Genomic DNA, 22,443 nt, shown 5'->3' with positions numbered 1-22,443 from the left:
AGACAACTGGCAACAGACAACTGGTTAAGACGGATCATGTTTTTGTGTTGGATTTCAAAGTCTTTGATATACTGAAAGGCACACTGAACTTGTTTATACAAATGGTTGGTACCTTCACTACACCTTCACTACACTTCTGAATTCAGCAGGGGCTCTAAGTACTCAACAGAAACCCCATCATGTTGTCAGGCATTGACATACTGTATATATAAAAAAAACTGACAAGAAACAAATCTGTGCCAACTGAATTATTTGAAGTATTGTAACTGTAAAGTGGCAGAATTTTCTTATTTCAGCTTCACTAAAATAGTCAAATATAATGTAAAACCTAAATACAAAATTCTAAACAAAAGTACTGATTTCTGTACACATGATTTTCATTGTATTGTTCACATTTCTGTGAAAGTAAATAGATCAGAGGGGTCCTTAAATCATTTATTAGAAGTTGATTTGCAACATTATGGCTTTGAACAGGTTGTTTTATGCAAGACTATTCAAATGGCTTCCTTAAGTCGAATGCTACAATGTGCTCATTTGATTTGCCATAGCTTACCGACTCGGAGATCTCATCAGGTTATTTCTTGAAGTTCCCCAGGGAAATGGCTTCAATAACATGACTTGGAAACTTGCTCTAGATGTTGACCCCTATGTGTAAAGAACTGATTCCTATTCTCAGTCCTCGCCACTTCCTCATAATGTAGTTCTTGTTTCACTGTAGTTACCCATGCCTTTTTAAGTAATGTGTAATGGCAAAAAAAACAAACAATTGCCTACAAGTTAAGGAGTCTTAAAATTTTCTGTTGAATGAAGACACGGGAAAGCTGTATGGTGTTCTTTATCAGGTGGATTTATCTTCACTGGAAATAGGAGACGCCCGACCTTGTTTTTCATTGTGTGATCCAGGATGAGAAAAGGCATTGTACAGGTGGTTAGATTGTCCTCCTTTTCTAATCTCGCTTTGTTGCTGAGGCCTGCTCCAGGGACAGTTTTAATCAACTTGATCAGATTGGCAAGGTGAGTGCTTTCTAGTGACAGTTGCACATTAGTGTTCATGGTTCATTCAGGCTCATTGAAGAACTTGGGTCTCCATTTTAACATCACCTGAGAAACGGAAGGTTCTGGAAGTTCCTAAAATAAACCTCCTCTATGGCAGTGCTTCCTTTCCAAAATGCAGCACTAAGCTTCTTTGGTCTTTGTCCCCTTCCAGTGGAGCCCAAGGTGTACGTGTCAGCAGGCTCTGCGCCCCTGATCGATGGTGGCAACGAAACGGTGGTGGCGACGTGCACGGCAGAGAGAGGCAAGCCCCGCGCGGAGGTGTCCTGGGAGTCTGATCTGTTTGGGCGTCCGGTGGTCAAATACATCGACGAGGCCAATGGCACTAGCACGATGGAGGTGCAGTACAGATGGAAGCCGACGCGGCTTGTGCAAGGCAGGAAGCTCACTTGCGTGGTTCGGCACCCGGCCTTGGAGACGGAGTTCAGAATTCCTTATGTCCTCAATGTGCAGTGTAAGTCGACTGAACTTTTTTAATTGCAAAGTGTTTCAGCTTATTTGTCAGCTTCTTAATTGGGAAATAATAAAACTGGTTCTTAAGCTTGCAAACCACCCCTTAAAAGAGAATATTTGTCATATGGACTGTTATTATTTGTTGTTTCAGGAAGTATTAAAGTATTATAAAAATAAACATTACAAAAAAGTGGAAATATTTTGCAAATCGCATTATAATTTAATAGCTGTAGTGTAAAAATTACCCAATAACTCAATAATATTATTGTGGACTATTAAAAATTCTGGTGATTGCTATGGCTGCTGAGAGGAAATCCTATATGACAAGAGCTTTGAAATTAAACGTTTAGCTAATGAAGGGTATCACTGTCAGCAGAATGCAGCTTAACGTTAACTTTAACATTTCACCCAATGCTGTATTTGTGAGGAGGGGGTTAAATATAATTATTACGTTATGTATTGACATTTAAAACTCCAAAATTGTATCAGGGTCTAAACTTCTGCAGGCCTTGAAGTGGTGTGACATTTTCCATATAAAGTGGAAATTGGCATGTATACTTTCCCATCATTATATCCCAATATTGCACATCTTGCACCCATTTTAACAACATTTTTTGATTCATGAGTTTAAAAATCATGATTAGTAAACTGAAAAATGGAATTTCCATTGTTCTTTTTCATTAAAGATGCAGTATAAAGGTCAGCTACCTCATTAATACCCTTACCAGTCCTTCCACATAGCAGTTTGTTTGTTGCATTTGAAGAAAATCCTCTGAGCTCTTTTGGCTTAATTAAGGCAGTAAAACAAATCAATTCAGCATCCCTGAAATTGGATTACATTTAGCCATCTAATCTGGAGAGGTCTTTTGTTTTACCAACAGATTCCACGTTTGTTGCTCATTATTTTGCAATTAAAAGTTTCTTAAACTACAGCAACCCTTTGATCGTATGCACGTTTTTCGAATGTTGCTCAAAATAACTTTTTTTTTATAGTACACAGACAACTCCTTCACTGAATGCATTGCCAACAACCCAAACTGTGAGCACAGTTTCATCAAAAAAATACTAACAGAAATCTTCTCTTAAAGAAAATGATATAACTGTACAAGCTGGCAACCGAATCATTAGTAAGTTAGTAACTTGCTTAAATTGACATTACTTAATGTAGTAGATTTCTATACGAGTTGTAAGCACAAAGCCTTTTTCTCATTAGGTTCTGTAGCATGACAAACCTGCCAATCACAGTGCTCCTACCAGCACACACTGGATTTTAGCCAATCAGCATTAATGCAGAATGGCAGCACAGCCTGTCAGCCAGCTCTTGCCTTCCCTATGACTGTATGTGGATTTTTTAAGCTGCTCTCAGCGCTTACAGTATGGTACTGTATCTTTGCGGTCTTAATGCTTAAATTGTTCTTAATACTTGTAATAAAATAGTAAAATTTGATATTCATATTTTTAACATGTTCTTAATGTTAACAGTAGGCGATAATCCTGTGAAGTTGTTTTTTACATCTCAGAATACATACACTTCATCTAAAACAGAGAAACGTTGTTTCTGTTTTTGTGCTTCATGCAGAAGAAAAGAGTGCAGTTTCCCATGCACATGTTCCAAAATGTGCTTAATTTTCCTTCCCTGCGGATGTCAAACACAGGCACTTTTTCCTCCTGTTAAACTTTCCATTAGAAAATATTTTTTTTAATGTTAGTCATTTATGCATGTACCCACTGACTCTGCTTTGGGAATGTATCTGTTTGCACTGTTTTAGACTGTAATGAAGGGGTGTTATTAAATATTGATTAAGCTGTGCTTAATGCTGCTAGAGAACTGCATGGGTAATTCACAAGGATGAGGTTACGAAGGAGAATATCCTGACTCTTTGCAGTTGCTTATTAAACAGTGACAAGTGTGAGGCAGCTCAACCCAGCACACTCTGGTAATGGACTAGACACTAGAAATTAAGATGTGAATGTACTGCTTAAAAACCTGATGCTACGTGGGTTTTCTCTTGCGATTCATTGTAACATGTGTCAACAGAATTAAAATTCCCCCTCAAAGCCACTCATCTATGTGAACTGACTATTTACATACAGTTTATCGGCAGTGGCCCTTGTGACAGGAACAGGTATGCTTGTTCTGCTACTCTGAGGTGTTTTCTCCAAGCTTTATGACACGCTTCTTGGTAGCCTGCATAATATCTGCATTCATTATGGGTAAATGTCTTTACTAAGATTGTTTTATCTGTCCCATCCCCCACTAGATTCCCAAGCCAAGATTTTAATTTATTGCTTGCAACATTGTCAACTACTAAGGTAGCATAAGGGAGAAAATGTCTAATTAAAACTTGCAAAATTTATGGTAGGAAAAATAATTCTCAGATCAACATTAATATTACTTATAATGACTAGGCAAACTCTGATGTGGTTTTGGCCCATAGAAAGGGCACAAATAATGTTAAAAGTAGATTCTAAAATAGTGGAAAATTGCCAAAATTCAGGATAAAAAAACCACTATGTACGTGCAAAGAATTATTAATATTGTAATTGTGCACTGGTAATCACTTTTCCTAAGTATTACAAGAGGTTATGATGTGCAGTTCTGGGAATGTTAGCTCATCTTTTTCCATGTTCTGTTACTTTCTACAGTTAGTTTTTAATCATACTGAAGTGATGCCATGGCTTAAACACTGGTAGACTGTAAAACAGTAAATGTAAAACAATGTCATGTTTTAGTGAAGCAGAGCTATGTTTCTTCTATGTGTGATTGTATATAACTGTGTAGAGGAGTGGAGGGTGTATGTAGTCTGCACGCCAGAATAAGTTTTATATGCTGCTTTGACATTACAGCAGATTTGATGGTACCACAATGCAATGTCTCCCTCAAAATCTTTATTATTGTTTTCTGACAATGCATGTAATTTGAACACACAGTATTGGTTTTTCTCCAACTCTGTCATATGGAATTACTTTTTTAGAAACATTGTCCCATGTCTCAGGGAATTTGCCAGCCTCCTGTGTTTTGGTTGAGTTGTGCAACAGCAGCAGAGAAATTGGTCCTTTTATGATGGGGCAGGGATGCTGTGCTTCTGCTAGGAAAGTGTATACACAGGTGCATAATGGGCCATGCCACCTGAAGGGGTACGACTAAGCTGGTCTTTGAATTATGTCACCAGGTGCCTGTGACAGCACAGTGATTTCACATTAGGTATTCATTCTCAGGTACCTGTATGGCGTGTCTGTTTTATGAACATTTAAGGTCTGTGCTTAACCATAATTAATTTCCATATCCACAGCAGGATTTTCGCATCAGCTACTAAGTTTTGAATTTTTTTAGGCATATCCCCAGGAGTCATGGTAACTATGCTAAGCTATGTATGTGACTGATTCCTATTTGTTTACTGCTGTACTGACAAGTAACTAAATATTTTCCTTCCAGATGCACCTGTTATTCAGATAAAAGGGTATGACAATAATTGGTTTGCTGGCAGAGAAAATGTTCAGCTTGTGTGTCAAGCTGATGCCAACCCTCCACCAGCAAGATACATCTGGACCAGGTAGGCAAGAGGCAGGGGAACCGTTTCGCTGAGGAGAAGTGTTAACCACTGCTTGCACTCCAAATATATTGGCAATTTAAACAGTAAATGTAATATAGCTGGGACTACAACAGCTAAATTGCAAAAACAGGAGCCCAAACAATGGAGAGAAATAGTCCATGACCATTTCTCTGTTGTTGTGCGTCCAAGGTTTCTTGTTCACCCACTCCTGCCAATTTTAAATCAATATATTTCACTGCAGCTCATGTCATTCACTTCAGTGATCCACATAAATCTGCATTTAGAAGTGTCTTTTCTGACATTTATATAAGGACAAAAAAAGTAAAAGGGACAGGTGGCAAAAAATTAAATTTGTTAATTAAAATTTACCACTGTACTGTTATATACAGGTATCCTTCACACCTGATGGTTACACTTTTAATCTATGATACATTCAAGTACTTTACACTGATTTCCTTATGACTTGTTATATTGTGCAATCCTGTATGTAGTCTTTGTAAATAATTGTGGAAGTGCTGAGTGACTTTTGAAGAGAACTATACAAAATAAAATTGATCTGAAAATATAAGAGTAGATTTAATCTTTACCCCTCCAAAACAACAATTAACAACTGACATTGTGAAGTACAGTACGTGTATGTGTTGTGCAGTGCATTGTTGTTTTAGAGGATGCAATCACAGGATGATTTTATCCTTTTCAAAGCCTTATGAAAATACAAGCATTCAGAATATTGATCATTTTCAGATCAGTGTCCAATTGAGTGGGATTCTTAAGCACAGTATAGCTGCATGTTTTGGTTATGTCCTCCATTTCATCCAGCATTTTCAGGCATTGCTTATGAAGAAGGTTTTCAGAAGATTGTTACAGGGCACTTTGCAAGTTGATATTCTAAAGTTTGTTCCCCCCAAGCAGCACATCACAAGTTTCAACAGGAGGCTCTGGCTCCTCCGTGACCCTGTTTTGGATAAAGGGGTTAGAAAATGTGTGGAATTAGGTACCTGTATGCCCCATTATGGTTTAAAATGGACATATCTCAAATCCCATCATCAGGAACTGAAATGGCTGTCTTATGCACCACGCAGCTAAAATGCCTGCTGAATTGTCTCAGAATGCTGCACTTGTGTAGTCATCTTCAGTTTGGTCTGTGTTATTGCAGCTAGATGTACAGTACTTGTTTTACTGACACCTTGTTCACTCCTGTGTTGTGAATTCTGTTGTGTTTTGCTTCTGTTGTACAGTAAATTAATTTTATTTTTTTCTGTTCTAGGCTAGATAAAGACTTGCCTCCGGGTGTGCAAATAGTTAATGGTACCCTGAGTTTCAATAGAGCACTGGACCGCAATGACTCTGGGATATACCAGTGTGACGTGGCAAATGATATCGGACATCAGCACAAACAGATGGATATTAGCATTCAAGGTGAGTTAACATTGAAGAAGAACTTTTTTGTAAGCTGAATGGTATTAAAGGACTCACTTTAAGCCCTTGACCAAGAGTCTAAAAAAAAATTTTCTAGAATTGTTTTCAGACTTTTTAAATGAGATTGAAAGAACTCTAGAACAATTCTAAAACTAATTTATTCCTAAAATTAATTTATTCTCAATACATGTTCCTAACTGACCTACAGCTTAAGTTTTTCACTCACAAATTAAATGAAAGATATAATATTTTTTGTATGATGGTTTTAACATTTAATAAAATAAATGTGAGGTTTGGAATAATGGGGTGAAATTTGAACAGATAAATATTGTTTCTATAATTTAATTGAATAAAATCTTGGTTGTATTTAAAAAATTCACTGCAGTTATTGTCATTGCTTCCTAATCAATTACAGTACTTGAGTTTGCCATTAGTGATTTAGTGTAAAGGGTCATTACCTTTTAAATCTTTTTAGAGTAGCAGTTTTAACTGCAGCAGTGTAATTCTGAAAAATTGTGCACCTCCCCAAGTGTGACTTTTCTTTCTCTAGTGGAAGCTTATATATAGTCAAAACAAGGCAATTTTCACTTCTCCAAAAATAAATGTTTTGGCTGTTCATTTCTTTCATGAGCTTTCAAAGAATTGCACGACAGCTGGGATTAGCAGCACAGATGGACGGTAGCGAGGGGCTGGGGGTGTTCTTGCGTCTTGCCTCCCAGTGCTGCTGAAAACTCTTTAGTTTTCCAGCTTTCCTGCCTCCAGCCTCCTACAGAGATGTGAATTCTGATTCGCTGCTGCAAGAGAAAAATTTCCCTCGCAGGCTGAGGTGCAGAAGATCCGTACACTTGCCCTCTAAGCTTCAATACCCGTTAAGCGTTCTTGATTAAATTTTTGTTTGCTAGGCAAGAGTCTCTGCTCTTATGAGCTGTTTGGGGAATTGTCGTTTGTCAGCGTGAAAGGTTTCCTTTTCCTTGGGCAATGTGGGAGGCAGCAAGTGTACTTCAGTTTGTCTGATTCTTCCTTGTGCCTAATTCTGTCACATGTTCAAGGTTTTTACTGCATTATCCTCTCCATCCCACACACACCTGCACACACTCACGGACTCTTTTCTTATCCTCCCTTTTCCAGTGCTTCTGAAAAATAGCTGAGAAAGCAGAGGGCACGCTTAGTGATTATTTAAAAAGGCATGCTGACATGAATCGCACTGTACTGCCATTTTATTCTTCAGATGAAGTACGTACACTGAGTTCTCCTGTATTTCAAACATTACTTTCTTTGAAATATTTATTATTTATTTTATTTTCATATATTACTTTTGTCATCTGAACAGAACATTACGTTAACAATAATATGCACTGTAAGGCTTTGTTTTTTTTTTGTAATTGCCATAAAAGATACCTTTCTACAGCAGATATACTTTTAGAAATAGGATGGTCTGATGAATTTTTCAAGATATAGGATCTGTTATATATCGGTAAGAATAAGGAGCTGTGTACATGTGGAAGATGTACTTACCTGAAGAAGGCAAAGATACTTTTCCTTCTTTTTACTTTTCGTTGTTGTAATCAAACCCATGATTCGAGAACTTTAAGGCAGCAATCCTAACAGCTACACCACTGTGGTGCCCTGCACAGTGTATAGACGAAAGACGAAAAAAAACTTTCTTCTGTTATCTGAAACAATCATTTGTGTCTGACTACTGTGTACTGCAGTGCTGAAATGTCTGTCTCATCTCATGATAGATTGGGCTATGCAGCTAAGGTATTTTTTGCTGAGTACAGTGCAGATAACGCATTCAGGTTCTAAATGAAGGGTTGGCACTCCCCACAATCATAAAAGTGGCATCACTCTGATGATGTGAATGGAGGAGAGGCAGAGCAGCTTTGGTGGCTTTTGACAGCAAGTTCTAAGTGCTCAGTAGCACAGGGGCTGGGCTCAGCCAGGACAGGAGCTGCTGCTGCAGGGGAGGGGCCCTCTTGTGATCAGGCACTTTTCCTTCAGTATTCTGGCCATATTTGATTCGTGTGTGAAGCTGTGAGCGCAATGCAGCCTGTGATGAATTAACAGCTGGACCTTGGCAGTCCTGATCCAAAGCCCTTATATTCAGCAATCAAGTGTTTTGTTTTGTTTTTTAAATGACTGCATAATTTCATCAAATGAAGTACCTGCTTCCACTGATTCCACTATCCAGGAAAAGAAAAGCCGAATGTGCACAGATACTTCCCTGAGGCTCCATCATCCTTTTGTTGCGCTGAATGAGGTCATTTACCTTTCCTAAAGAGTTAAAATGCTGTTATTACAGATTTGGCTATGTTGTTTTTGAGAGGAACGGTTTCATGTATTTATATGTTTTTTTTATAGATTTGCAGTGGAATGTAGTATTTTGCAAAAATATTTTTTTTAGGTCAGTGTAGAACATATTTCTAAATTTCACATACGCAGTAAGACTTTTAATAATATTGTTGCAATGCAATATATAAGAATTTCTTGGGAAACTTAAAAAAACTCCATCTGCAATTTAACAAGAGGAGGAATCCTATAAAAAAAAAACAATACAATTTAAAAAACACCAGTGCTCTGCCTTTTTTTGATTCGTGTGTGAAGCTGTGAGTGCAACGCAGGCTGTGATAAACACAGCTGGACCTTGATTCAGCTGGGCTGATTCAGAGCTTTCTTTATATTCATCAATTGAGTGTTTTTGCAAATCAAATGACTGCATCATCCTTGCATCCAAGGTTATAAGCTTAATGGTTTATAATGAAAGCAAATTCTCTTGCTCTGCATTAAAATAAAATTGAATATTTTTCGTTTATCCTTTTTATTTGTGCCTTCTGTCTTTTAGTGTAGCTGTTTTTTTCATATGAAGATGATAATGCAATGGAAAGTAATCATGTTCCGTTTTTTTTTTATGCTTGCTCCTTTTCTGTATCTCCCAAATTTTGGATGTCTCCCAAACCAGTTTGCCCCTCCCCGTCTGTGTGGATCTGAAATATCATTAAAGTTTCAAAGACTAGTCATCCTTGACACAGACCTGATTCTCAAGTTCCATAGCAATTATCAGGTCTGTAGCATATTGAAGCTTATGTTTGCTGTTATTGTAGTTCTAGTTACTGTACTGTATATACCTTACAGTATGCATGGGGCTACTAGTTTATTTCACCCCAAGCTTCTTCAGTAAAGCTCAAGCTCATATGAAGTACCTGTCAATGTGAATAGCCTATCCTTTGTCAGCTTCCCCCAGGAGCAGCAAAGGTGAAATTTCCTCCTATGCATCTGTTTTCTGTGTTTTTTTTTCCCCAGACTAGTTTTCCATTTGCAGACTCAGGGGAGAGCGGTTTAACGTATGACCTTCACTTGGGTTTCATTCGCTACATGTGCTAATGAGGGCATTCAGGACAATCGACTGTTAGGAAAAAGAATCTGCCCTGTAAATTACCAGGATTTTTTTTATACTTCATTTAGAAGTAGAACCCTGAATAAATTTCCTGAAAGGTCATCATTAAAATATTTTGATGTTTGTCTTGTCAGGCATTGCTCCAAAATATCCCATAAATGCTTGACTGTGTTTGGATCCGGTGATTTAGAAGGCCATTTCATACAATAACATCAGTCTCATGCTCATCAAACTATTGGGGAAACCACATGTGGTCTGTGGATAGGGGTATTATCCTCCTGGAAGACACCCGTCTCTGCATGAAAGATGCTGCAGCGTGGGCTGAAGAATTTGATTACGTATTATTAAGTAGCGATTAACATTGACCTTGCATTCTAAGGGGATGAGTACGCTTATACCATGCCAGGAGTCCTTCACTGTTTGCTCAGTGCTGCAGATTTCTATAGACTAACGCCACATGTGCACTTGTTTTTTTTGTCCAGAACGTGGTGAAGGGTGATTCATCTGACTATATCAAATTTCTCCACTACTCGGTTGACTTGTCCACTACCTGTGCTTTTGGTATCACTGGACTTGCAATCGTGCATTGTCAGGTGTGCTGAGTGAGTGCACTGCAGCCTGATTGTAGCATCCTATTCTGTGCTGTTCTTGGCGAAATGTTTTTGAAGAAACTGGCTGCTTACACCCAGATTGAATTTGCAGCTGCTCGCCATTTTTGTCTTAGGCTTTGAATTAATACATAGAAATTACAGTGCTGGAGTATGCACTTCACCTTAGATAACAATGTTTCCTTACATGCCGTTCTCATAACTTTGCAAAACTTCAGCAGTGAAGCTTAGTCTTTGAAGCGCCTGCCAAACAGCCAACAATAACCCTTTTTTGAAGGTCGCCTCTTGCAGCCATTCCAGTCATAATTAATAGGCAACCAGGCCTGTGCAACATATTTGACGTGGAAGCCAAACCTGTGTGGAAGCCCCTGCTTTCAATATCTTTGGTGTCCCTTTTTCACCCACATTTTTTCATTTTTTGGGCTGCTGTCTGTATTTGAGGACTTTTGTTTCTCTAAAAATTGCACTAGTTTTGTGGTGTGAGAGCTCATTATTTCACAGAAGAACATGTTTTTTTCTGTCAATCTTGAAGTAAAGTTTTATTTATCTATACTGTGTATAAGATATCAAAATCTAAAACCATAAAGCCTTAGGAAGCGTAAGATATTACCTTTTGATACTACAATATAAGACCGACAAATCCTACCCCTGCCTGGGAAACAGCACAGATTCCCTTGGGCCTCCGTTTCCACTCTCACACTTGAGAGATCCTGCGACATGAGGCGTCTAGAGCGTAAATCCCAAATCCTGAAATTTCAGCATGAAATGAAACCCACCTGGTTTCATTCTGCCAGGAGACCAAATGCAATACAGCAGCATTGCAGTAGGGAATGATAACGGAAACATTATTGCTAAGCATTTCAGGCAAGCACTTCCTTCACTTAACCAGAGTGGGGCTCTCCATCTTCTGGACTTTTTTTCATTTGAGCTCATATTTCCACAAGCATGCTGCTAGATACACATTTCAATTAGTGCTCCTATGCATGTAAGTGTGTGTGCATTCTCTTGTTGGCATCCCTGCGCGTCTATATGGTACAGTATAACTGGATTGTATGAACTGTAGCAGCTGTGTATGCATGCATGTTATTACATGTGTTAGTTATATACTTGTATTAGTATGTCTATATTAGTTTTTGTCTCTATTATACACTTTAAGTATTGTTATTTTAATTTGAAATCTTTATATTTTACTTATTTTTACTATTCATCTTCTAAACTTTTTTTTTCATTTTCTAAATCTGCTCAAGTATTTATTTGATACTTAATATGCAACACCTGTAATTTTTACATCCAGCTATTGGTTGGTGTTCTATTTTTGTTCTCTAATCCTACTTTTGCAGTGAAAGTTTCTTCGCTGGCTGAAGAAACTCTGTGCTCTTCACAAATCTGCTTCAGTAGAATCTATAATTCAGTCGTGTTTCTGTGCTTGTTTTGGAATTCACTTTCTCCAAGAAGGCAATCCGTTATCCACATTTATGTACTGTATGAGCATAGTAATGGACTTGATTATTTTAGATTTTATTATTCAAAATACATCTGGTACAATATGTCCTGATCATAAATTAAAAACTTACTCTTATTGACTTACCTTAAGCTTTAAGCCTGACTTAGACTTTCAGTCTTCAGCACTTAGACTGTAACTGCTGACATGACCTGTCTAAAATTGATGCCAGTATACAGTATGTCAAATTAATTCCAGTTCCCTTACTGCTCTCAGGGTACTATAAGAGGAGGACACTGGACTTGTCTTCTCAGTTAACAAGATGTGCGAGATGTGATCCGATATCATTTAACATTATTAATAATCTCCATACTGTATGTCTAAGACCCAAATAACTAAAATGGTTTTATTCAGACTGTCATACCATACATGTAATGAAGTCGCAGTCTCCCTGATAATGTTCAAGATCGCTGGAATCTGGTTATTTCCTCAGACTACTTTGCTTGCAGTACCTCCAGGAGACCTGGAGCTGTCAGAATTACACTGGGGCCAATAACCTTTGGCATTTTTACAATAAACATGATTTACATTAACTACATTGTCCATGAGGATCCCCAGGAGTAGTTCACATATGTTTTTTGTGCATTATTTCCCATTTCTTCGGAGTAGGTGGGAGTTGGTGTTTATTCCTGTGTGTTGTTTGATATAATATAGATTATCCTGTACTGTTTTTCTCTTAGAACTAATACACAGTATTAAGAAAATATCTTATTAACCAGTATGATGAAAAAGCTTTGATGAAAAGCATAGAACATAACACCCTTCACACAGGGATGTCCCTCTGACATTTACTGCAGTGACTGCACACTGGCTTGCCATGAAATTTACTGCAGTTGTGTGTATTGATCCCATTTTAGATGTCTAGCATTGCAAATATTACCAGAGTGGCTTGAGTAACATTAGTGTACAGTTTTGTGATACTAACCACTACCTTTCTGTTGTATTAATAGTGTCACAATGTTGGAAAAGGATGCTGTACATACAGTACGACAGTAACATAGTATGTTGTCTGGAATAGTTGGGTAATTATCAGGTTTTAGTGATTGACAGCTGTGAGAGTTGTAGTTGGTATACATAAGGACTCACTGTATTGAGAGAGAATAAACACTCCCAACCTGTACTTAAAAGTATTTCCAGATGTTCGATAAATGCTCTTAATAGTTTCTCTTAATTTCCAGCAATCGTAATAAAAGGCAAGCAATACAAACGCAGCACTTGCCCTGCTGTTTAATGTTGAGCGATGCCATGGTGGTAACGGATGGACCTTGGGAAATAAACACTGTCTAGGCAGGGTAAAGCACAATTGTGGGCCAGAAGGATGCAAGCCCCTTCCTTCTCAGTGCCTGTCCTTCTGTAGCTAGCATGTGGCTCCACCTTGCATTCCATCACCTTGTGTGTGAACTCTTCTTTCCACCCTAGACCCTAATTGTAGCTGCTAATTCGGATCACCATTTCTCACAACACTCCTCTGGCTAGTGAGGCAAAGGACATGGAAACACAGTGTGTGTTTTTATGCAGCAGCTTCCTATTTTTTATCTTTGTCTTTGAAGAAAACAAAATATATATATCTTTTTTAAAAAAAGGAAATATTCTCATGTCCATTTATAGAATATTTCTGGAATGTCAATGCTGTTTTTATTTAATCACAGTGAAACAAAAGGGAGATTTTCAAAGCTTTCAGAGTAAATTGCTCTTGAATTTTTGGGAAGTAATTGAAAAAGTTTAGTTGGAGTAATTGTAGTAAGGTGACGATGTAGTCACAGTAGAGTAATGCTAAATGAGTATTTTGCCTGACTAAGCAATTGAGAGGGGGGGGGAATTTGTTTAGAATCATAAAATAACAAGGAGAAACTACACTGGAGCCAAAACCTTTAAAGTAATCTTATAATTGATAAATAAGAGCACAAATAAATAGAGCCTGCTGGATTTACATTCAAACCTAGAACTGGTGTCTCTAGTTAGAGTAGTAATGGGAAATGTGATCATGTGATTGTCACGCATAAGTCCTGTACTGATGCAGCTGGCATTGACATTCTGTGCTTTTTCCTGTCTGTCTGTCCACCCTTCCTCCCCACCCCCTTCTCCCCTCATTAGAGCCTCCTCCTACTACCACCACACCACCTACAACCCCTCCGCCGCTCCCCACTGCTGCAGCCACAATCTTAGTCGCTACCAAAAGGGTACAGTTCACCTCGCCCACTCTGGAGTCCCTGCCCGAGGGCAACTTGGGTACCATTATCGGAGGCGCAGTGGGCGGCGCCCTGTTCCTCATCCTGCTGATTGTGCTGGTGGGGGTGTGCTACATGAGGAAGAGGCGGACCTTCCGCGGGGACTATTACACCAAGCAGTACATCGGCCCGTCCGACATGCAGAAGGAGTCCCAGCTGGACGTCCTGCAGCCCCACGAACTGGAGATGTACAACGAGCCCAGCAAGGGGGACATCAAGCCCAAGTCAAACGACGGCATCTATCCCGAATTCTCAAAAGAAATGAAAAATGATGAGTGGGGCCACGTGGACAATATGAACAACAGGTGCACAGAGAGAGATGCTGTGCCAGTGAGTTACTATGGGGATTCAAGAGGGCCCTCCGGCAACACATACCTCCCAGATGACTATTATGAAGGGAATGACAGTGACTATGTGTCACACTTGGACGGTTCGGTGATTTCACGAAGGGAGTGGTATGTGTAAGGTAGAAGAAGGAAAAAAAAGACGCTCCAAACGACGGGTTTCCTCTTGCGGAAACCTTTAGGGTTCTCAGTTTCAGTACAGCAACGTACACGTCTTTCCTTGTAAAAGAGTAGACTGTGTAGGTGAATTAATTTTGCGACTTCACAAAGAAGAATAGCAATTCTTTTCAGCTTTATGTTGGAATAATGCAAAGAAAGTTTAACGCTTAATGAATCTGACGTCCATTTGAAGCTGTGTATGTGTGATGCCTAAAACTGAGGTGATGCGCTGTATGTGTACGCTCTGATGACCCAAGTTATGTGCCTGTTATTTCAAGTCCACATTTATTAATATGTGGTACTTTCTGTGGAAAGTTTGCTTTAATTTCAATGATTGTATGTGTTATATAGGACCATCTTATTACTGTAATTCAGATGCAATAGGGAATATTTCTTCTTTTCATAGGAAGATCTGACAGGCGGTAAATATCTGAAGAAATTAGTAGACCACTGATAAGATACTGTCTATTAGTGAAGCACTGTGCATGTTGTTAATTGGTATAGGAATAACCATTACATTTTTACAAATGCTAAAGGAGCAAACCTGCTGTCTTTTTTTTGTTTTTTTTCTTTTTCTGTTGTATGTGCATCTGATCTTTTACAGATTTACCTCTGACTTCCATGGAGCTGTTTCTTCTGGTATTGCATTAACCTTAAACATTGATGTTTTTCTACGCTATATGTCAGAAGAACTCCGGAATTATTGTGTGCCAAAATAATTAACTTTGTAGTTTCTTCTTGAGTCATTTAGTATTGACATGGTTATCAAAGTCATTATATGTTCGTTGCTCTTGACAGTAGGGAAGAAATACAAATATGCACAGATTTGTCTAATTTCTTGCAAATTTAGATTTTTTTATTGTTTATCAGCTCCGTCTGGAGTGACTGGTCTCGAATATCGTTTTCTACCTTTATCCTCTCGATGAGCTTTGTTCTCCCCCTTGTTTTTACAGTTCTAATTTATTGCCGACGTCGAGCACGGCTTTGCATGTTTTTGAGCCAAAGGAACCATTGTGGGGGACGTCAAATCGTTGTTGACATCTCGGAAGCGCAATAAGAAATTAAACTTATCTAAAGGCACGGGTTATTATAGTGATTTCAGCACCCGATTAATCTGTGTGTTGAGGCTATTAAGTGTAGTGCTTGCAATTTATTGCATTATGGAAGGAATGTTTTGAGAAAAATGCTTTCTCTAATCTGTTGCAGTACAGCAAGTAAGGGATTCACTAGACTCCGGGTGTCTTGTGTTGCTTGTGGGTGGGGTGTTTGTTGATTTTTTTTTACACTCATTACTCTTTAATCTGTGTTTGTAGATGTTTATGTATCCTCGAATAGATTTGTTTACAATTCAAACACATTTTTTCTACAACCCTTCTGAAAGGCCAGCTATGCCTCAAGTTTTGTTCGATTTCCAATCTGTGGCAAAGGATGATTTGTATTTCTCAATGGCATTTCTTTGACCGTGGAGTTCTCTTTTCAAGAACAGAACACCCTTCTTTTATGTTTAACAACTGGAAAAAGTATGTTATTCTGATTTTCTTTCCTTGCTTAGTGAGAATAGATGGTCATGCATTTCAATGGCAACTGTCAATTAAACAGTAAGTGAATAGCAGCCCTGACATTAAAAGATATTCTTACAAATAACCTGAACAGCACCTTAGCAGTAACGACAATTTCTTTCATCTTGACTTTGACAGTTTTGGATTTTTCCCTGTTTTGAAACCATTCAATAAAATTAAGACATGATATAGTAAGCTGCAAATCTACTGTTTCCCTAAAAGTTCAACAGTCCCCCCATTTTTGTCTTGAAAGGGTCTAAAGTCATGTTGGATGGATGGCTGTCACAACCCCTTGTGAAAATAAGATGATCATGACAGATTTATATCTTATCTTATGTCTGTATATCTTCATAGCTGATTCCGGGTTCTTCTCTGTGTTCCCGCTCTTCGTTGTTTGTTTTAATTGGTCTTCATCTCTTTTTTTAAGAGGCTCACACTGTCCACTCTGGCTGTGTAGTGCCTAAACAGTAATATCATACTGGACTTTCTCCTTTTGGAAGCTGTTGGTCATATCCAGTGGCTAGATGTGGCTAGATGTTAAACCGTGTTAATACAATTAGTTTGCCATACATTTTTATAAATGAACATGTATGTGATTACTCACATTGATCTTTTTGCCCTCTTTTCATTCATCTGTGTATCAAACATAGAAAAAAAAGTATTCTATTAATATTGTGGGACACCTTTACATTAATTTAAAAGACAGATGTCTTTTCTTGAATGCCAAAAGTTAAGCATCTTGAGATTGAAATGTTGAGAGTGTATAAAAGGCTGTTCTCTGGTTAATGGGCTGTGGTAATTGTCTAGTCTGAAAGTCAGGATCTGTTATTTCTGTGCAAAATGCATTTATCTGCTTCGGTAGTGTTAGTTTACCACAGGGAACAAATCTTTAAATCCACTGGAAGTCAGCACAGGATGTGGAGTTCCCTTTATTTAAGTCTTGTGACACTTAGCACATTCTGCCTTACAGTGTATGGTATTTCACTTAGCAGCTCATAGCAGTGTTCCCCAGTAGATGGCTAATTTTACAAATAACCGGTGGTATGTTGACATTTTGAGCCAACAGATATAAACACCTGTTAATTTCAAGATTGAACTAATATTTTCCTTTGTCTTCAATCTGTACGATATACTGTAGTAGCAGTTTATGATGGAAATAGATGTGTCTGATGGTGTGATTCATTTAACATGATGTTCATTCTTTTCTCATTGAATCTTAAATTTATCATGTTAATTTTGTAGTTTGGGGTAAAAGACTCATATCCGATAAAAAAAAAATACAATTTTAAATATCCCTGTTAGAAATGCAGAATTTAAACAGTTAGCTTAGATTGCTGTGTCCAAAGAAAACTAGTCATGTTATGGAAAGAGGTCTGTGAAGTCTTTGGATAGCCTGAGGAAAATACAAGTAGATGAATAATAAAAACCTCATCTTGGAGTTAATGTTGTTCAGCACCTTTCGTTCTGGGTGGTTACTATCAAAATAAAACATGGTAGCAAACTAGAAAACAATGGGTTATGAATTTCTGCATATGATTTATGAATTTATAAAATCTCTCCTTATTTTTGCAATTCATTAAGTGAAATACACACCCTCCTTTGTTTTGTTTTAAATTGCGAAAGTTTTCACAATGAACGCCTTAGCAGTCAGATAACTTAAGAGATCATGGTGGACCCATTTTGCAGTAAATCACAATGCACTCTGCCTTAGTTTTAAATGTTATGTTCTTTTTAAATGCCTTTTGATGTTCTCCATTTTTGAGCCACTCCATCATTGTTCGATTAAACTTTTTCATTGTCACTTCAGTAGCCATGAAACTTACAGTGAGAAAGTTACCACCCCCTTTCAAAATGTTCACCTTTTGTTGCCCTAAAGCCAAAAAAGATGACAAATAAAATGACAAATAAAATCTAACTTTGTCCAGTTTTATTTACAAACCGTACCTTGCAAAAAGAAAGTACCAAAATTTTTTATGGGGAAAAAAAGTAGAATAACTGGGTTGGATAAGAGAACATCCTGAGTTAATACTTGGTGAAAGCACCTTTTGCTTGAATTACAGCATGGCTGTTTGGATAGTTCTCTATCAACTTTGCACACCTAGAGGGAGGAATATTTGCCATTTCCTCTTTACAGAAATGTTCAAGCTCAGTCAAACTACATGGTGACCGTTGATGGACTGCCCTCTTCAAGTCATTCCAGAAATTTTTGATGGGATTTAAGTCGGAGCTCTGACTAGGCCACTCAAGCACATTCACCTTCCAGTCCTTCAGCCACTGTATGGTTGCTTTGGCGGTGTGCTTTGGGTCATTGTCATGTTGAATGGTGAACCATCTTCCCATTTTCAATTTGCTGGGTGAAGACTGCAGGTTTTCTTCAAGTATTTGCCTGTATTTTGTACCACCCATCTTCCCTTCCATCCTGACAAGTGCCCCAGTCCCAACTGAAGAGAAATCCCCACAACAGGATGTTGCCCCACTGTGCTTTACTGTAGGAGTTGTGTTTTTTGGATGGTAAGATGTATTGGGTTTTCTCCAGACGTACTGTTTTGCATTCCAGCCAAAGAGTTAGATTTTGGTCTCATCCGACCACAGCACCTTTTGCCACTTGGCCACAGAATCTTTAGCAAAACATAAATGAGACTTGATGTGGCTTTTTTTAAGGAGTGGCTTTTTTCTTGCCACCCTCCCATACAGGCCAGATTTGTGGAGTGCTTGTGCTATTGCTGTCACATGCACACAATGACCAGTCTTTGCCATAAAGGACTGTAGCTCATTCAAAGTTGCCATTGGTCTCTTGGTAGCCTCTCTGATCAGTCTCCTCCTTGCTCTGTCATCCAGTTTGGAGGGGCGGCCTGAAGGCCTAGGCAAGATCTGGGTGGTGCCCATACGCCTTCCACTTCTTAATGATGGTCTTGACTGTGCTCCATGGGATACTTAAACCCTTTGAAATCTTTTTATACCCATCTCCTGACTTCTTTTGAAAGCACCTCTCTGCTCGTAGTGGATTCTTGGCTTTGAAATGCACTTCCAAGCAGTGGAATCCTTTAGAAACAAAATCAGATTAGGAACTAATCAAAATCACCACAATTGATCACAGGTGGGAGCCAATTAGTTTGTTGTGTGATCTGTAAGGTGATTGGTTATACCTGAGCAAGTTTACAAATGCAATTGTAAGGGGGGGTGTTCACTTATCCAAATAAGGTATTTTACTGTTGTAATTAATTACAGAATGTTTTGGATTTTTTTTTCCCTTGGCTAATGTTGGGTTACTGTATGTAAATAAAAATGGGACAAGCCTAATTTAATTTGTTTTTATTTTCAGAGTGTTATTCAACAAAAGGTAAACATTTTGAAAGGGGGTGGTGACTTTCTATACCCACTGTACTGTATACAGTATGTGCAAAATCGTGAGTCAGAACACATTACAGAGCATGCAAGATGAAGGCTCATGATATTGAAGGATATCAGCCTTCTAGTTTTATTTCATTATGAGCTCTGCTTGACATTTTTAACCGCATGATTCAGTTGAGGATTGCTGACATTTTGTTTAACATTTCTGACTTGAAAGAAGCTTTAGATTCATTTGGATAAATGAACAGTCAGATGAAACATTGAGAACTCAGGTGAACCAAAACAAGTGCAATTTGAGGCTGAAATGTAAGAAGTCCTTTCTTCAGAAACTTTAAAAAGAGGTTTAGCCACATAAGCAGCCTTAAAACAAATTCTTTGACTTTGGAGTTGAGGGCCCTGCAAGATCTGTCATTACTCTAGAGCTGCTATGCACCTGAAGTGTTACTTTTCACCTCGAAGCTCTTACTGTATGTCTGCGTTTCTTCCTCCCCTTCCCTATGCGGTGAAATCAGTGTTTCCTTTCATGGTTGTTAGCAGTTTTACTCTCATGTCATCTGTGGCATAATTCTGGAGATCCTAGAAGAGCTGAATTACATACCATAGGAGGTGCCTAGTAGCACAGATGCGTGTGAAGGAGACTGGTGGGTACGCCCCCTTGCCCATTTCTAAATCGTGTTACACTGGGCTGTTGACGATACCTTTTAAAACTCCAGAATATTAATGAACTGCAAACCTTTCAACTGTCCAATGCAATCTGAGAACCAGTGTATTGTGAGCTGAGTTATAGTTTACTTTTTTGCCATATTGTTTGGTAAGGTCTTGATCTTAGGAGCTTTAGAGCACTGCAGAATGTTTTTAGTGTGTCCACTGGAGTGGAAAACGTTTAAGCTTTTGTTTTTGTTTCTTCTCTTCTCCTTTTTGTTGTTTGCACATGTACCTGTGTGTACACCTCTGCGTGTACATAGATGTGCTGATGGACTGCTGGAAGCCAAATTGGCACATTCCTTGGTTTTACCTTCTTTCATTTCCTCACTGATCTAGTTTCACCTGACACTGGGGCTCTGCATGCTGCACAGTCTGCAGCCACTTGTGGGAGTGAGTTCACAGTGTAAGGCCTGGCTGTATAGAGATATACCTGATTCATGCAAAATGACTGCGATGTGGAAGCATTTACTGCCTTTGTGAAACTGCTCTCTGTTTTTAGAAAAATCACTAATGTACCAATAGTCTATAGCCGCTCAAGTTAGTTTCCTGAAAAATCTGTGTCACATCTTTTGGGTGGGGGTTTGTTTTACTTTTGGCCCACTTTATTCAAAACTATTATGCAGTATGGTTCAGTCCCGGAATTATAAAGAAAGGTTTGAGGTAAACCCCAAGTGTCAGATGGATTTAAACAGGAGAGGTGAAAGATGCCACTTGACTTCATTTATTTCAAATGCAATCACTGTCCTTATAATATAGTAGGGACATTTAGGTGGAGACATTAAGGGACAAGGTCTGTCTTACGTTTGATCATTTTTCTCTTAAACTGTAATATGATATTATAAGTCTTCTCTAACAAATGACATTTGTAACCTGAACGTTACAATACAACCTCAAAGTGTAAAGCTCTCACCGAGAGACAATGGAAAGTAACGGCTTGCAAGAGCTGAAGGAAAACATGAATATGTGTATATACATGCTGGCTGAGGTTTTTTTTGTATGTTTGCTTTCATCCTTCATTTTGCTTTTATGTACAAATCCTTTTGCGAAAGCCAAAATAGCCACACTGATGTTATCAAAAGGGTGTTGTCTAGTTCTACAGAGTTTATTAGGTAAATTGTTTGCTTGTTTTGTACATATGATCTATGTAAATGATTGATTTACTGGGTAACATGATCTGACATGATCTGAAATGAGTTTTGATACATTTTGTTTGAATAAAGCACCATTTTCTGTGTCTCTTTCCCTATAGGCTCAGTGTTGTAATTTTCTGTACTCAATTCTGCATGTGGAGGAGACTCATATAAGCACACAGGGGAGACCTCTCTTAATTGGGCTTCAAGAGCAAGATTGCCTGAGTCTCTCCACTGAACCCCCCTCCCTTCAATTTAGTGACTAAAATAAGCATCCAAATGTCAACCCCAGTAGAGAAGTATTTTTTCTTCTGGCAGCTTTGGGCTGTCTGGGTTGTGGGAGCACATGGTGTAGGAGTGACTGATTACAAGACCATTCCCCCTTGTGAGCAGAGATCTATTAGCCAATTGGATAGAACTTAGAAGGACGCAAGTCAGCTACATGGGTGACTTTTGAAGCCTCTTGAAAGTATTTTTAATGAACAAAGTAACTGGGTTTTACTCTATTATATATTTTTCATTTCCCAGAGGACAGAATTGGATATTTGTTTTAACAGGAGAGACGAGGGCACTTGAGTGTTATAAGAACCAAAGGTTTTAAATAGAATTTGAGTTCTAATTCAGTTTCATTCCATTCCTGTAGTACTTTTTAAATTTAGATCAAGTTTCTTCTAAAGAATAAATAGAATATCTTCACAATGCATCATCCCCCATACATAGCAGCACCTAAGAGGTTTGCTCTGTGCTGCAGGATGCAGAGGCCAGAACCTGAGACTTCAGAAAAAGTGTCCCTAAGGTCTCAAATAAACAAGTGGCTCCAAATTGAGAAATGGCAAATGATTAGAGCATGAGCCAGAACTGATTGCAGCCTTCTGGAGCCAAAGAAGGTGCTGCCACTCCAAAATGAGTGGTAGTTATAGCCTAGGGTTTGTCCACTCCTGTCCCTGGAGGACAGGTGTACAATATATGCAGGTTTTCATTACCA

The 22,443-nt window shown here is 38.4% G+C and overlaps 1 protein-coding gene across 4 annotated transcripts in view; it reads left to right on the top strand.

The window, feature by feature from the left end:
- The window catches only part of LOC102682295 (nectin-3-like protein), a 119,807-nt gene that overhangs the window by 65,106 nt on the left and 32,258 nt on the right, over positions 1-22,443 (top strand). For 3 of the 4 annotated variants that reach the window (XM_015341978.2, XM_069190202.1, XM_069190203.1), the window contains exons 3-6: positions 1,208-1,507; positions 4,943-5,060; positions 6,328-6,479; positions 14,077-21,570. In XM_015341978.2, the coding sequence (XP_015197464.2) occupies positions 1,208-1,507; positions 4,943-5,060; positions 6,328-6,479; positions 14,077-14,675 (1,169 nt within the window). In that variant the 3' untranslated portion in view covers positions 14,676-21,570. Of the gene's footprint in view, positions 1-1,207; positions 1,508-4,942; positions 5,061-6,327; positions 6,480-14,076; positions 21,571-22,443 lie in introns of those variants that run through there. The other variant, XM_015341979.2, reaches the window with a different exon arrangement.

The sequence above is a fragment of the Lepisosteus oculatus genome, chromosome 5 (assembly GCF_040954835.1).
Source record: "Lepisosteus oculatus isolate fLepOcu1 chromosome 5, fLepOcu1.hap2, whole genome shotgun sequence".
Taxonomy (NCBI): domain Eukaryota; kingdom Metazoa; phylum Chordata; class Actinopteri; order Semionotiformes; family Lepisosteidae; genus Lepisosteus; species Lepisosteus oculatus.
Note: the sequence above shows the minus strand (reverse complement) of the source record. Positions and strands in the feature narration are given on the sequence as shown.